Here is a 17,816-nt window from a genome sequence, read left to right as displayed (position 1 = left end):
AGAGTCAGGCTCGACTAAGAACTCTAGGGGAGACGCGCTTGATTCCTGCCCGTTTCCATAGAGACAGCGGTGCGGACTGATACATTTTGGGCCCTGCGGCATATTAAATATATGATAAATAGTCAAAACGTTTTTCTAAGTGACAAATACAATGTGTGGCGGGAGAGCGTGACAAAAGACCGAAATGAGTGACTGTCACTCTCAATGCGTGACACTTGATAGCCCTGATGAAGCATGGTGGTGGCAGCATTACTTCTGTTCTCTCATGGACCACTTGGACAATTCATTGTCTGAACACCAGAGGGCGATCTGGCAGGACTTTTCCCATGTTATTGTTTGTGTTTCTTTGCCATGTGCTTTTGTTTACATGTGTCTTCATCTGTGCTTGCCCCACCCATCTTTTTCACACCTGTTACCCACATTCACCTAACTGCCTCCAATATAAATACCCGTTGTGTTGTTTTCTGTTGCTAGTTAAATTCGTAGTGTTTTCTTGTATCTGTAAGTTTGTTTGTTTTTGTTAATAAAATCCCCTGTCGCTTTTATCCTTAATTTGGGTCTGAACTGGATGAAAGCGGAAAAATACAGAAAAAAGTCTAAAAGAAATCCTGCAGCAGGTTAAAACACAACCTTGGACTTCAGTGAAGATTGATCACAGTCAACTCTGGACAAAATTTAACTTCAACTGTAGCTCCTTATCTCATTCAGGATTTATGGGATGCATTTTGTTTTGTCTTGTTGTTTTTTTCATAATTATTAGGACAAATGTTATTTATTCAAACATATTTATATTACTGAACTATAAATTATACACTACTGAACTGATAGAAGTATCAACACAGACACAAAAATAGGTGGAGTATTTTAGATTTTAAGAATTAGGGACTAAAGTTTCAGCTTTTGAAAGTGTTCACCCCATATCACAGCATAGAAAGAATACATTAGAGTCATAAATGAGGAGAAATATCATCAAATAAATAGGTTTTTTACTTTAATGTTAATCATGAAGAACAGATTGATGAATCTTATGTGGACGGTTGCCAGGTTTAAGCATAATTCCCACTCAGACCTTTATTTGGACAGCTAAGAGTGGGCTGTATACGGCCGACTGACCAGGTGCCTGGATTCTGTCTAAATCCAATCAAACTCAAAATGTCAGCTTATGCAAAGGATTCAAGGTTTGTTTAACAGACAAGTATCAGTACAATTGAGTAAACAATGGTGTGTAGGAAGCGAGAGCATGTTAAAATATATATATTGTTAAAAAAAACCTTGATTAGTAACAGATTAATTAGGAATATTCAATATATTAGACATTTTTTTATAGCAAAGATTTGTCTACAAAAAATTATAAAAGCTAAAATGTTATAAGAAACTGGATGACAAAACTAGATCACAGCAAGACATGGCGGGATAAGGGAAAGTCAACATGGAAAGGTTACCAGGTTGCCAGATTTTTGCAAAACTCCCACCAAGCTACAACTTAAAAAGCACAAACAGTACAATGTTGATAAACTCATTGTAATTTTTTAAAATCCAAAAATCCAAGCTAACTCATCACCTACGCCAATCCACCCCAGAGCACCAAAGGCAAACTGAACCCACATTTATTTCAATTTCTTCCTTATCTGCTCTGCTTCATTCCTTGATTCTGCATACCTTTTCCCCACCAGCGTGAAGTTGGCCCCACCACCCAACGCAAAACGTCAGCAATGAAAAATTTTGCAGCACAAACGGAGCACAAACGAACGAGACTATTTTGCTGACGTTTTGTGTTGGGTGGGGGAACAACTTCACACCGGTCTTTTACCTACCTAATAAGTCACCCTGTTAAAGTTTAGTCTTTTCTCTCCTTAGCTATCTGGTGTTATATGTTGTATTTGCACTCATTCTGAGTAGACTTTCTTTTCATTTTGATGTTCCCTTATCCTGCCAATTATTTTCTTTTTTCTGTCTTTTACTTTCTTACATCTGATCCCGAATCCTGTATCTGATATGTATCTGCATTTTATGACAGATGAGTGGTTGACTGGATAACTGATCATGACATGACATGAATATAATGACATGAATATAATGGTGTTCCTAATAAAGTGAGCATTGGGTGTATTCACATCAGTGCAAATTCCAGCAAAGTGCATTGAGAAATCCAGAAAAAAAAGATTTAATTTGCTTTAATCACACATAGATGAGAGTAAAGCACATCTCAGAGAAAAAGAGAGTAATGATGTCATAAAAATAGTTATATTTTTATAATTAAAATTATAGTTATAATTAAATATAAATCTAATTATAACAATGGGAGTGTAAATAGAAGAACAACATGCTGCTGTGTCAATGGTGTAATTTTAAACATTGGAGTGTGCGAGTTGGTCTAACTGAACAAATAAGCATTCTTGTGTAGTGTGTATCATTTTTTTTATTGATTCATTCATTTATTTATTAATTTTCAGTACTTTCTCCTTGTGGCTCAGGGTTAATCTGGAACTGGTCCCAGGAATACCAGCATGTTTATTTTGGCAGTAAAAGAGAACCCAGAGGAACCCAGTACTGCCACACAGAGAACATGGAAAACTGTGCATGTAGATGAAGCTGAGTTCAGGACAGAACTGGGAACACTGTAGCTGTGGATGGAGGACCTGCCTCACCACCAGGAATATACAACAGGTTACCTTCAAATTCCACTTTTAAATCACAGCCATTTCAACTTATTATAACAAACACAAACAAAACTATTGTACTGTAAGTGAACCTGTATATCAGGAAACGTCCTTATATGGAGAAAACTGTGTGAAACAAGAGAACTAAAAAAAACCTGGCTGTGATGAGAATAAATTTCCTGAGCAGAGTCGCAGCGACAGTAAGTGTGTGTTTGTGTGTGTGTGTGTGTGTGTGTATATAATTTATATAATATATAATTTTTATTTTAATATATATATATATATATATATAATTTAAAAAGTTATGTATTTATGTGTATATATATATATATATATATATATATATATATATATATATATATATATATATATATATATATATATATATATATATCTGTGTAGTTCTGTAGTCTGTTATTATACATTTCTTCAGATACATTTGTGTATATTTTTATATTCTCTCTCTCTCTCTTTCTCTCTCTCGCTCTCTCTCATTTGTCCTGCATATTTTTGTGTTGGTGATAAATACAATTTGAACGTGATGCTTTAGAGTCAGGGCTGTGACATTCTGTGTATCCGTTTAGCTCTCAGAATATTAGATTAAATGCAGAAGTGGGCGATAACTTTTCTCCTGCCCCTGGATACACTAGAAAACACTGAAAAAACACAGCTGCTGGAAGAAGACGACATTTTGTTTACCAAATTAGAACAAATAAATGGATTCACGTCGTGGAAACTTTCTGGCGCGCTTTAAATCTGCTATCCAAACTGAATGTGAAACATGATTAATCTTTCAATGACGTCATTCTTTCACAATTATAAAGCATATTTATTTTTGTTTGTACGGATATATGGAACAAATCTATATTCATATTCAGTGTTTGGATCAGATTGAACCTGATCAGTGTGACTCCCTTCAGTATTGAAATTAATTTGGAAATAAAAGATGTCTCAATGTTGTTTTGTTAGCAAAAAGCTAAGCCAAATAATTTAATGAAATGTATTTTTTTCTCCTAGAATATTATAAAGGTTTAACAAATGAATATTCTTTATGTTGATCGAGCTAAAGCAAATCCTTCATATTCAGTAAAACTCACTTAAAGAAAAGAAACTTTATTTTATTCTGATAAATAAAGAAGAAACTGAAAAAAAGAAGAATGTTTTTTTTTAGTATTTGGAAAAACCTGTGGTCATTTCTGGTCATTTGTTTTTAAAGAAACATCCAAAACAGAACTACAAATCGTTTTCCTCCAAGTTTTGATCTAACCGCATGATCTTAAAAACAAATCCCACACTGAATTTAAGAAAGATTTCTTAGCTACAACATATCATTGTCATGTTTAAAAAAATAAACCCCAAAACAATAAGAGTCACAATTGATATTTTATTTTCATTCAATATATTTGAATTCTGTTAAAGGCAGTTTTGTTTCCTGTTGCGTTTGTGTAAACAATTCTGTACACACAAAAAAAACAGCTAAATCACATCACATACAGTATTTACTGATAAACCTATTTAACAACACGGAGTGACAGATTAAAAGATTTGAACAGCAGAATCTTAAAATCTGTTCCTTTCTTTGTAAATCTAAAGAGATTAAAACTGAATAAAGTGAGACAGGTTTAAGAGAAATTGTGCTTCATTTTATATCAAGAGGGAAAATGACAGAAGAACAGCACAATATCACTGTGTCATGAAGGCTGCAGATATTTACCAAGGATAGATTTCAAAATCTTAAGTAAGACATTTTGAACTTATCGCTTTGGCCTGACAGTGAAATAAATCCATCCTAAACACACCTTTTTTTCTCTTTACATTTCTGTCATCCAAAGTATCTTACAATTTATTTAAATTTATACAACTGAGCAATTGCTGGTTAAGGGCATTGCTCAGGGGCCCTACAGTGGCAGCTTGGTGGACCTGGGATTTGAACTCATGACCTTCAGATCAGAGGTCCAACGCCTTACCCACTAGGTACTACGTCCCACACTGTACCACATACCACATCTTTACAGTGTACAGGACCAGGATCAGGGCTGACATCAGGGGAAAAATCAGCCCAACATCTCTGAGACATAGAGGAGACCAGCGTCCCTGAGACATGGAGTTGAACAACGTCCCTGAGACATGGAGTTGAACAACGTCTCTGAGACACGGAGGTGACCAACGTCTCTGAGACACAGAGGTGACCAACGTCTCTGAGACATGGAGTTGAACAACGTCTCTGAGACACGGAGGTGACCAACGTCTCTGAGACACAGAGGTGACCAACGTCTCTGAGACATGGAGTTGAACAACGTCTCTGAGACACGGAGGTGACCAACGTCTCTGAGACACGGAGGTGACCAACGTCTCTGAGACACGGAGGTGACCAACGTCTCTGAGACACGGAGGTGACCAATGTCTCTGACACTCGGAGGTGACCAACGTCTCTGAGACACTGAGGTGACCAAAGTCTCTGAGACATAGGCTCCTTCAGCATTCAGCTTTTTAAATTGAATCAGATCTGATTGACAGATTAGACAGGTTTCGCTGCCTTCACGCCACGGTGATGTGATAACGTTGATATGTGGGCTAGCACTTGACCATCTGGAATTGCTGTCTAAATGATTATTTATGCAAATCTCTATAATTCATAAATAAAATACACTGTAAGCCTAGAGAAGACAGATTTAAAAAGAAAATAGCGCTAACCGGGTTAGATTTACAGTGTGGTACACATCAGTTGGCACATTAGCTTGATTCTGCTAGTAATCACAGAGCTGTACATGTGTGTGTGTGTGTGTGTGTGTGTGTGTGTGTGAGAGAGAGAGAGAGAGAGAGAGAGAGAGAGAGAGAGAGCGAGAGAGAGAGCACAGTATGTGAGTGTGTGTGAGAGTATGTGAGAGTATGCGAGTGTGTGAGTATGTGTTTGTGTGTGAGTTTGTGTGTATGTATGTATGTATGTGTGTATGTGTGTACTAGTGGATGATGCACATTTGCAGCCTGGAATTCTGACTAGTTTAGCCCTTCGTTAGCCCTTCTTTTTGTGATGGCTATGTCAACACTCCTGGCTAATGAAGTGGCCAGAAGTACAGCAGTGTGAGGATGGGAAGCATATTCTTTTGGCCCAAACATGAGGACAGCTTATAGCTGCTGGCTGGCTGTCTGCTCCTTGTAGCCTGACAAGAGAAGGAGAAAAAACAGACTCGTTCTCAGCACATTCTCACACACACACAAACACATGCTATACACAAATGGTATTCTGAACAACAAGGGACATGGTGTGTAGCTTACACAAGACCTTCAGGAAACAAGACCTCTTGATTTTCAGTGCAGGACACGTTTAAGGTCAGATAGTGTTCTTGGTTTCAGAATTAATTCATTCTTTTAATTAACCAGGTTACAAATGAAAGTGTCACATCAATGCAGGAGACGACGTTCAACTTGCAAGTCCAGAGAACTACATGGCCTACAAACATGGCTGCTGAAGACAACAGCCAGCACCAACAGAGACTTGCGAACAATCTTACTGATTACACACACAATTATAGACCGTATTGTAGATAAAGACTCTCATTTCACACCTAGCCTTCTGCTATTGTTTATTGTTCTTTTGGTTTTTGGACCCTGACCTTCTGGACTTCTGTCTTTCCCCTAATTAAAAGAGTCGGACTGTGTTTGTGTGCATCTCCACACACCCTGTGTTATCCCTGACATTACTGCAATACCTTTTGAGCGAGCAGAAATCAGAAAAATATTATAAAAAGTGGCTCTGTCACTTCATTAAGTTGGCAAGTTTAACAGCTATTTTTCTGCATTAAAGATTCACAGATATAATAACCAGCAGGCAAGAACCTTCACTACTATACATCAGTCTGTTTCAGACCGTGTCTGTGGGCTGTGACCTGTGGTGTTGCTACTATACCAGTAGAAGAGAACACAACATGCTGCCACTTGTACACTAAGGTTCCACAGTCACCTGGATTTGACACACAGGAAGATCACACACTTTTGATCAAACTGTGTTTAAAATGGGATTTAATATGAAGCGCTTTGAATGATATAACATGTCTCTAAATCTTGGTCGTTATCTTATATGTAAAGTACAGACATAACTAAAGGCCTGGTGAAAAGCTGACAGATGGAAGGAGGTGGGAGGAACATTACCTAGAACTCTGAAATAAACAGAACAAGAGCGACACGGCTAACAGTCTGTACGCTTCAAGTAGGTTGAGTGTCTGGCCAGACTGAGCTGTAATCAGTGCTGCTTCACTGCTCCAACTCACCATTCAACAGCATAAAGGAAGCATGGCGTAAATGAACCAGTGCTTAATTTCAATGCTACACAGAATTTTTAAAGTGGCTATATTTTGTTTAAGGAAGTAGAACAAAGGTCACAAACTGAACCTACCTTCAGAGACTGTAGATTGAGGCACGACAGCATGGGAAAGAAAGTGAAAAATAATTGTTAATGTTAGACAGCACGCAAACATTGCAGCGACTTTCAACAAATATGCAGTTAAATACAGACCCTGACAAACCAAACTAAGTCCCAAATCGAACACTTACAGACTATTCTGCACCATTGTGTGGTATAAATAGTGGGATGAACAACTGAACATGAAGAAGAAGAAGTGCACATCAAGTAGCCGGATAATTCGCATACTCCAGTGGGAGGAGCTACCAAGCGCTGACACTGGATTAGAAAACAATTCTCAAAATAACCAGCAACACTCCGGTGGGCGAGATGTCTTACAAACACCTTTTAAATCATCCCACATTGTGTGATTTATCTTTCAATGTTTTAAAAAAGCTAGCGATATCACGCTATGTTAAGTTTGACTTTTTTGTTCTAATCAACTGGGAAACGGCTTCTACTGCAAATCGACACTGCAAATGGTGAATAATTTAATAAAATATGTTATTTTTATTGTAACTGAATAAACTCATCTTTTTCTTCAATATAAATCAGAACCCTGCTATAAAGCCCTTGGTAGTAAGTGGTATATCAGGGATCTAATGTATATAAGGTTCTTTGTGGGACTGGAAAAGGTTTTCCTGGCATTGCTCTTAAGAACCATGGCTCCTTATAAAACTACTAGCACTGAAGCTTTTTTAAAGAACTTATGAAGTTCTTTAGAGAACTTTGTGGCCCTGCTGTGAACAACCATTTGTGGGTTCTTTAAAGCACCAGTACATAGACGGTGCTCTGAAGAACTTGTGAGCAAAAGGTTCTTTATACAAGATAAAAGCATTTTCCTAAGCCATCAGTCTAAACAACACTTTTTGGTCCTAACTGGAACTTTTATTTTTGAAAGTGTAGAGCTTCCATGCTGGTGATGCCTCAGAGAGCAATGCAGGACTGATCTTCTCAAAACAAGATTTGATGTTAAAGTACAATTTATCTACTGTTTAATGTGGAGAACCCTGAACTTGTGACCATTTAGTTTGATCTGAGTGGAAACGCTCATGTTAGACTCTTTTCTTCCTTCAAGTTAACCTACAGAGATAGATCTGGTAGCCTAGTGGTTAAGGTGTTGGGCTACCAATCAGAAGGTTGGGAATTTGATTCCTACATCCACCAAGCTGCCACTCCTGGGCCCCTGAGCAAGGCCCTTAACCCTCAATTGCTCAGTTGTATAAAAATGTAAGTTGCTCTGGATAAGGGCATCTGCCAAATGAGGTAAATGTGCTAACTGGTGCTTCATCTGAACTTTCCAAGTTAAAAAAAAACTAAAGATTTATATCTGGTCTATATCTTGAGTGTGTCCAGTGGCCATGTATAATGTATTATGCTCACTTGCAAGGATAACCATGTCCATGCCCCAGAATATGCTCATGATCCAGCCCACCATGACCACAGCGGTGATGATCTGGATAAATGCAGCAGCGATGTTCAGCCAAAACACGCAGCACACGTGTCTGTCAGGGAGATCCGTCCTGGCGCCGCACAGCACCGTGAAGGCCGAGATGAACGTACCTTACCATGGATGCAAAGAGAACACAGAAAAGCAGAAAAAACCTCAAATGATTACCACTGATCCATTGAGTCAGACAGATCACTCCTAGGTGTGAACGAACTGCTGTCTGATCCCAGGTGTGTTCCTGGAAAAGGATCAGTGCTCCACTGAGATCCTGAGCAGCAATGACTTCATCAGTAGCTGTATAGAAGAATTCCTGGGTAATACATAACAACCAGAGGCTTTAGAGTAGATATATTTACTAAATAATGAGCCATAATTAAAATTTAAAACTGTAAAAGACTGTACAAAAGACTGAATGGATTCTGATCCTACAAATGAATTCAAGCCACGTTTTCTAGAAAGAATTCACCAGCAAAAAGACAACAGTGAAGGAAATCTTACCCCAGTACTAAAAATAAAGTAAATTAATAAAGTAAAATAAATAAAGTAAAATAAATTTCATCTCAAATATTCACCTTTTTATAGACATGTAACTCACACAGGAATTCTGCTCACTTTCTTTTTTTGCTAACGGTGCTGTTTAGCATAAAATGTTAGCAAGAACTAATCAAAATGAAGGAAAAACAAAACAAAAAAAATATTTTCTCTATGACTATATCGCTGGGAACCGATCTTCTTTTTTTTCTAATTACACTTCATCCATCACCAGACGGAAAAATAAATAAATAACAGCTCTCCTGGAGGAGGCTAAGCACAGTTTATAGTTTACAGGTCTCTCTGCTAACAGGCAACACCTCCTGAGCTGCTCCTGAGCCAACGCTACGTCGACTGCATCGTGTCACAACTGATGCATCCCAATGTTTAACAGATATGAATCACACTGAGACTGTTAAGATGAAAATGCATGAACTTACTCCACTCCAAAAAAAAAAAAGCCAGGATGTTAACGCTGAGATGTTGTGAGCTAAGAAACCCTGAGCTCTTTTTAGCAGCTGTGATCTCATCTCAGCAGATGTTTATCTTTCTGTTACTCTTCCCATTAGCCATCATCCATAACTCTGTTTTTTTTTTCTCTCTTGTTACTCCTATAGTATGAGAAATATTACAATTATTATACCAGTTTATTTCCTTATATAAGCAAACAATTCCCAAACTCATGCCTCTTTTTTGTATATTTACTCTGTTTTTTTTTAAATCCCATCATCTGTTTTGTGTTTCCTTCTGTATGCTTGAGTGGGCATTAATTGTGTGTGACTAACTGAGCTTATGGGGACGGCTGGTAATGGCACTCTAATTACTGACAGTGACGTTAAAAAGCCCCCATTCTGCCATTTCACTCTTCCTACATTCCCCTTCCTCTCTGACACTCTTTCACTCGATCCCACTCATCCTTCCTTTTGTTCTGGATTCATTTAACGCCACTATACAGCTATAGTTTGGCGTCAGACACTGCGCTGCTTTATGAAGAATTGATGCACAGGATAAATAGAGGAGACACATAGTGCTGGTGCGGGGTCCTTGTCCCTACACATTATGCTGAGGATGACTGTAATTTTCCCAGAGCCATGTTCAGAGTGTGCCATCTGTGTGGGAAGTTAATTATCCAGCTTAGTTTTCGGTTGAAGTCAGAGTGAGGGCTTTTGCTCAGTACGGTTTAACCTACAGACGCTTTATATTTGCTATGAGTGTCTGCTTCAGAGGAGCAGGATGTGATTGTTTGGAACACTTTGGTTATATAAGTGATTCAAATAAAAATAGCACTAATGTCTGTAGATGAGGAACAACAAACGCTGACTGTATATCAAGTGCATACATTCAAATCGATCCGATTCAATTTATTTGTATGGCGCATTTTGCAATCCATATCGTCTCAAAGTAGCTTTACAGAAGTATAGAAACAGAATAAAAAATGTAAAGTTAAAATGAAGTTACTATTTATCGACAACATTTATTCCTAATGATCAAACCTGAGGTGACGGTGGCAAGGAAAAACTCCCTGAGATGACATTAGGAACCAGACTCAGAAGGGAACCTCGTCCTCGTATGGGTGACACATGACAGTAAATAATGTCAATGTAAATAACGTCCTTTCTACAACTGTGTGTGGTCGAGTGGAATTGTTTGACCAAGAGCTCCTGAGAAACTGACAGATAACAGAACAGAGTTCAGACCGGGTGACGAGACTCCAAACAGGGGCATAGCGTCAGGATTGATACTAGAAGTAGATGTGGAAAGAAGAAGTGATCAGACTAAGAGTAGCGATAGACTAAGAACTAGCTTACATGCCACATATCCATTTAAAACTTGACTCTAGACTGTCTTGTACCTTCTATACAATCATCTGTCACATGACTTGTTGAACTATCACTAAATTATTCACATGTACAGCGACAAAGCAACTGGAGACATGAATTTTTTTTAAAGACCGTAGCAACTGTTACGGACTAGACGTGGGCGAGTCTGATGACGCAACAAAGTTGAGAAAAGCTGAACTTTATGACGTGGTGCAGTGACAGTAGACCAGACGAGTGCTAATAAAAGTGCTAATTTTATACATATACAGAATCTCCGCCAGAACGTTTCGTTTGAGTGGCAAGAAAACTGATTTCAGACGCTAGCCATCAGCCTAACTCATTTCTAAACATTATTACCATGGCAACCCGGAGTAGGAACGCCTATTTATGACTGGACGTATATATTAAGAGTGACACCATTCACTGCTCTATGTATTTAGAAATAAAGAGGATAAGCAGATATCATGTTTCGTTTAATGAAGGTTTCTAAAACATTTCTTACCCGTGTAGGATTCAGTTCAATGAAAGGAAGGTGACTTTGAGATACTGTATGTCTCAGATTTATAATTTATTCAGAACAACAAGAAAACCAACATAAATGAATAGAAATCCGAGCAGTCATTCATTTAAGAAGAAACGGCTCTGTATAAAACGAGGACGAGGAGCTGTAGCAACACCTCAGATGGTGTAAGTGCAGTTTCATCTTCTCTTAAACACTTTATCACAGCCAAGTGATAAGCGACCGATCTGGACCGTGTCATACTGTATACTGTAGTGTTGTACTGCTGTCTCTCATAATGTACTGTGAGTGTAAAGACTTATAAAAAGAGTATAAAAACAATCCCAGTGTCTCTGTGCTTTGGTGTCCGTGACTTTTTTTCTTCAAAAAATTGTACTGAATAAAGGAAGCACGTGAATCTCTGTTTGAATCTCTAATCAGTGACTTTACTTATGTCCTGGGTTCATTTCATTGTCAAGCTTTTGTGATGTGTGTGTGTGTGTGTGAGTGCGCACTCAAAGTCTACCTGTTTTTAGACTGTTACTGTATTCCAGTTTAAATTTGCAGATTATATTTAAAGCCGCTGTCTGTTATGCACGTTATTTGCCTCTTAACTGTAGGTTAGAATTTACTAACCTCTCAAATATGAAAGTTCTTTAATGGTTCTTGGTTAGTGTGTGTACGGTTCTACAAAGAACCTTTAACATCCATGGAAAGTTTCCATTGAACAAAATGTGCTTTGTAGTAGAAAAAGGTTCTTTAGACTATAAAAATGTTCATTACAGCACTAGGAAAAGGAGTTTCTTTTGAAAACCATTTACTGTAAGTTTCTTTGAGGAACCAAAAAAGGTTCTGTTATCTTCTGTTATAACTGTGAAAACCCATTTTTGGTTCTTCCTCAAACCTTTATTTATATGAGTGTACTGACGTGTCCTTCGCTACACAGCACCATGTGACAGAACATTATTCAGAGAAGGTGTTCATTGGGCAGGCTACCAGCTGTCGGCTACCAAACACACAGGATTCTACAGGAGGCAAGAGCATGAGTTTCTACTGAAGAGGGAATTCGTACAGCCACTGATTCACACCAAAAAAAATCTGCCGTCATTTTTTTCCCTGTTTTGTCTTGATATGTATTAAATTGGATATTTATTGTGTTTGGCTAGTCAGGTTCTCCTGAAGATGTAAATCATCTTCATTCCTGCACTTGATGTTTTTTTAACCAAGCGCATCATTTAGTATTCAGTATAGACTGACACTACAACACAAGCCGCAAAGACTTCTGTAACATTATTCACCAGATTTCACACATCAGAGCCTGAGCTGTTTGCTCTGAGGAATGGAAAACCCCACAGTCACAGGTGCGGTGTGGAAAAGAGCATTTGTTGCATCTAACGCTAGTCAAGCAACAGCCACAAATGTGACTAGCGAGTGTTTTTTCAGGTGTTTCTTGCCACAAGCATTTACAAACAACAGGCTGTGCTTTTCTTTTGCCAGATTCTGAGCCAGTCTGAGTGTGTGTGTTGGCACTGCCATCATCACACAGTCAACAACGGACATTACTGAGTCAGACATCACAAAGTAAAATCGGTCAATGCCAAAGCCTGTTATGATTTCCCAAGATATTCAGATATTGCGTGCTTGACTCCAAACCCTGTCGAATAGGAAGCTCTGACTGCTCATGTGGTACAGTGTTGTACATACAGTATGGGGCAAATCCAGACCAAATGCAGGAAAGCAACAATATCCACTACTCAAAAATAAAGAGCTAAAATCATAGATAAGAATAGAGACTCTGCAGTAAACAGTACGTGACATGTACAGGGAATAACGGCTCCACAGAGCAAAACAAGCTCTGGTATCCAGACAACTAGCAGAAGAAAAAGGGGGAGAATCGTGCAGGATTGTTCCTTAATAGAGATTCCAAGATAAACAAGTTAGATCAACACACACCCTAACAAAATGAGACCCAACTGAGGACACAGGAAATAAGATCTACATAGTAGACAGCACATATGAGTGACAGAATAAGTCAGTTTTTCTGTGGGAATGACTGTGAGCTAGTGGAAACGCTCCAAAATCTTTCAGGAGTTCGGAGAAGGAATTCCGCGTCTCGTAAACGAGTGATAGCTAATTATTTGTTTCCGTTGTTACACATTTCCTGTGAGTCTAAATCCCATTTTTTATTCCAAAGCGACCACAGAATTCATTTTTGTGCACTGTTTTAATAAAAAGAGTGTTTCACTTCAGGGTTTGTAAAGGAGGCGTATACAAGCGTGGATTTTTATATTAAAGAAAATAAAAAAACGACAACAAAAGCTTGAGAAAGAAACACACAGGTCCTGAAACAGGTGTGTGTCAGACAGGGTCATGTGATGTGCAGCATCACCATGGCAACCTCCAGGTTACATGGTAGTTAGAGCTGTAACTAAGGTAGGAGTTTGTAGCCAGATCCCAAGAAAATTATGCTCATTTTCAGTTTAATTAACGGCTCTAAAATCTGATAGTCTCCAGTATAATGTCTGAGTTGTTTTATTAATATATAAAGTTTTTTAACAATTATAAAAATGTAATGACATTTCTCTTTAAAACTGTGCCACAGGATGAGGGCGTATGCTAGTTGTTACAGGCGTCTTGTAGATGTAATATAAACATAAGAGAAGTTAGACAAAAGTTGTGAAAATACAGCTTGCGCCAACAATTTTCATTGTACAATACATTTCTTTTTCATAGAATTTCTATTTCTATGTTTATTTTGTTAGACACCTATTGTTGTCATTTTACAGTGACCCACACGACCACATGATATAAAAAAACAAAACAGAAGAGACAATAAAAAAGAATGTCAGCTCGTCACATGAACCATTCTTACAAGCCTGACTCCAGTTCATCAAATTCCAAAGCTGTTATGTTTAACATTTAGTGAAGACTGACAGAGACTTCTGAAGAAAAGCCTTTCGGTAACATCTGCTGTCATGGAAACAGGAAAAGCGCTGGTTTTTGTACAACAGGTCCCTCATATACACCATCCACACAGCCTTGGATTAACAGTGAGAACAGAGCCGTTGTCTTGTCCTCCTTTATTCTCTGTTTCCTTTAAAACGTTTCTAAACTTAAAGTGGAGAATTTACTCTTTAGACTAGTCTGAAAATGGAAAAAAGCAGAGAGTTGAGAGAGTAAATACTCAGGATATTTTCCTTTAATCTGTTACAGAATTTGACGTTGTGTACTGAATTGAGTCACGTCTTTTTGTCGCTGGGCCTAAAGATGTGATGTAATAGCCATTAGGTCCGAGGGCTTTAATGCATAATCTCATCTGTTTCCACAATCACAGCCATGCTGTAACGTTTCCTCTACAGAAGATGGACTGAATCATTTGGAGCCGTACAGTAGAGACGGACTCGGGAGGTAAGTGTTTGGGGTGACTTTTAATAAAGGAACCATAATAAGATCTGTTCCTGGTATTTGTCCAAACACTTGGCCTCTTTATCACAGCAGTTATTTATTCATCATTTATTTCAGACTGATCAGAAATACTGATCTATACTGTTGTAGCTGAAGTTCTCAGAAGACCAGGCTGAAAACTTACTAAAGTCTTCAGTTACTAAAAGTCACCATCTCCATATCATCACACTACCAACACCATGTTTCACTGATGCTCTGACGCGCTCACTGTGGAACACTGTGTGCACTTCAGACCAGACGTAACATCTTCCAAATTTCAAACTTTTTTATGGTTTCATCTAAGGGGTGATTTTCAGATTGAGTCTTTAAGGAGGCATTTAATTTTTCATACATGGCCAGCTGGGGATGGAGAAGCTTTTTACTTCAACTCAGGTTGTCTTTGTCTGATTTTTTTTGTTGAATTTTGAATTTTGTTTAAATATCTGAATTGTAACTAATACTCAAAAGTAAAAATGGAGTAGAGACGTACTGTAGTGAGACACACTAATATATCAGACATATATATATAAGTTGAGAAAGACAGAATATAAGTTGGATTTTTGCCAGCAGGGTTTGATGGAAGAAGGAAGGTGAGACTAATCTGCGTTTATTACCATTTTAATTTAGCATAATTACCAAATTTAGCAAATACATTAGAACAGAGCTTTCCACCAAGGAATTGTTATGAATAATTTTGGAAATTAAAAATCAGTATGCTCCTTCTAGGCTTCCTTAGTTTTATTAACCCTGCTGTTGTGTTTCAGTCAAATGGACTAGTTGCTATTAATCCTTTATTGCACGCTTAATTGCCTCGGGGAAACAAAGCCACATACTTGTGTGTGCAGACGTTACTGGCAATAAAATGCTTATGTGAAAAACAAATAGAAACATTTAAGGGGAGAAAAGAAATCTAGTTCCCTGGTTGTATTATTGTGAACACGCTTGTGACTGTGCTCAGAATTAACCAGTTCACAATCAAACACAAGGTAAGTAATTACACACACATAATTAAACACATTGTTGATCTGTTTCTGTAGGATTTTCCTACGATCTTGGTTCCTGAGAAAGAGAAGGTCAGCAAAGAGCTTATAAAGCATGTATGCGATCTGGCATCATCACATTAAATTGGACTTGAGTGCCTTTAGAAATCCTTCATCAACAAGTGGAGAAAATAGGGCACTAAATACAGTCTAAGTGCAGGGTGGTCCTCTACAATTGATGAAATGACAAAAAACTTGTCAGGGAGGTTTCCAGGAGACCTACAGCATCATTAAATGAGCTCTGGTGAATGCTGGTCACTTGCTGCATGTCATAACAATCTTAGATTCCTCACACGTCTGGGCACAAACTGACGTTTTTTTTTGTTTGTTTGTTTTTTGTATTTGTATTATGATATAATAAATGGTCAATCCTTAATACCGGCCACAATACATTACATAAGAACCTGATTATTATAAACAACAGGTAAATATACACAAAACACAGAAAGTGAAGGATGTGTGTTAACCACACTTTCTGTGGTTCTTGTCAGTTTGCATTTTACAGGTATGTTATGCTCCAAAAAATAGTCTGAACACAAGTCTCTTGAGCTATATGTAAAGAACCCGGTAAGTATTATGTTACACACATAATTATGAATCTATTTTTTTTCGTTGTAACCAAAGAAAGTTAAAAGTGAAAGTGTTTAACAAACAAAAAGAAAAACAACAGAGAAAACAAATCAGTGCTTCTCACTCTGTGCGTATTAGACTAGTCTTGTCAGTAAGCATGGATTAATAATAATAATAATCATAATAATAATCATAATAATAATAATAGTAATACTGTTGCGCACTAGGTTACTCACCTAACCCAGGAATGAAAGTGTTGAGGAACAGACACATGACAGCCATAGGGAAGGGCATGTAAGGGATGGCCGCGCGCAAAGCTCCCTTCTTCTCCCGAACTTGAACCACAACTCCGCTTGTAGAAGATGAAACTCCTTTCTCAGTCACCTCTGTGTCTTTCTGCTCCATTTTCCGCTATATGTATGTATGGCTATGTATAGATATAAATAAGGAAAGGTTCTTAGACGCTCTTCGCGCTCCCAGGTTTCCTACAGTAAGTGTCGCCTGGACAAGAGCAGAAAGCGGAGAGTTCCGAGGAAAGATGTGCGCTTCAAGAACGAACCGAATCTTTTTTCAAGGAATCTTTTCGAGTGAACTAACTGAACCGGATCACTGTGATTTTGGAAAGATTAGTTCGATTATCCTACAAGATTAGCTCTCTTGTAGTTACAATAAACAAATAAAATAAAAGAAAATAAAGAAAAAAACAAACAAACAAACATACAAATAAAAAATAAATAAATAATGGTATGTAGCATATAAAGGAGATAGGATTTTACAGCAGAAAAACACCAAAAAGAACAAAAGTGGTCTGGTCATGACATCATGTTTAAGGATACCTTTAACTACAATTGGATGAATGGATGGATGGATCGGTGGATGGATGGATGGATGGAGGGGTAGATGGATGGGTGGATTGATGGATGGATGGATTGATGGATGGATGGGCGCTAACAAAATTCTTGAACAATAATATAGATTGATTGAAACACAGCCATAACTTTGATAAAAAATAAACAAAGTGTTGAGAAAAGGCCACCCCCTTTATTAAGTGAATCACTTTAATCAAGCATTAGCCCACTCTAGTATGAATCTAAGAATAAACGATTCGAATCTTTTTTAATGTGACGAAATAAATGACTCGTTTTGTACTTCACTGGAAAGCGCAATTAAACAGACTACACACACACACACACACACACACACACACACACACACACACACACACACACACACTCACACACACATTACACAACACTACGACCGACATGCTTCATGTACAGCGAGTCAGGATGCTAAAGAAGCCCATTTTCACCAGAAAGACAGGAAAATGTTTATTTTTCTTATTTTACTTATAAAAAAAAATTACTTTTTTCCTTTTTTTCTCAAAAATCTTATATTATTAT

The 17,816-nt window shown here is 37.8% G+C and overlaps 1 protein-coding gene across 2 annotated transcripts; it reads right to left on the bottom strand.

The window, feature by feature from the left end:
* Nucleotides 1-4,030: 4,030 nt before the first annotated feature.
* On the bottom strand, nt 4,031-16,948 carry stum (stum, mechanosensory transduction mediator homolog). 2 transcript variants are annotated; one of them, XM_060883514.1, is made up of 3 exons: nt 16,650-16,948; nt 8,443-8,622; nt 4,031-7,062 (listed from the first exon to the last, which is right to left on the bottom strand). In XM_060883514.1, exons 1-3 carry the CDS (start codon nt 16,816-16,818, stop codon nt 7,037-7,039), a joined length of 375 nt encoding a protein of 124 aa, XP_060739497.1. In that variant the 5' UTR covers nt 16,819-16,948; the 3' UTR covers nt 4,031-7,036. The 2 variants fall into 2 exon arrangements, with proteins under 2 accessions (XP_060739497.1, XP_060739496.1); XM_060883513.1 differs by having other exon boundaries at nt 4,031-5,821.
* Nucleotides 16,949-17,816: the final 868 nt, after the last annotated feature.

This window comes from Tachysurus vachellii, chromosome 12, assembly GCF_030014155.1.
Source record: "Tachysurus vachellii isolate PV-2020 chromosome 12, HZAU_Pvac_v1, whole genome shotgun sequence".
NCBI lineage: Eukaryota > Metazoa > Chordata > Actinopteri > Siluriformes > Bagridae > Tachysurus > Tachysurus vachellii.
Note: the sequence above shows the minus strand (reverse complement) of the source record. Positions and strands in the feature narration are given on the sequence as shown.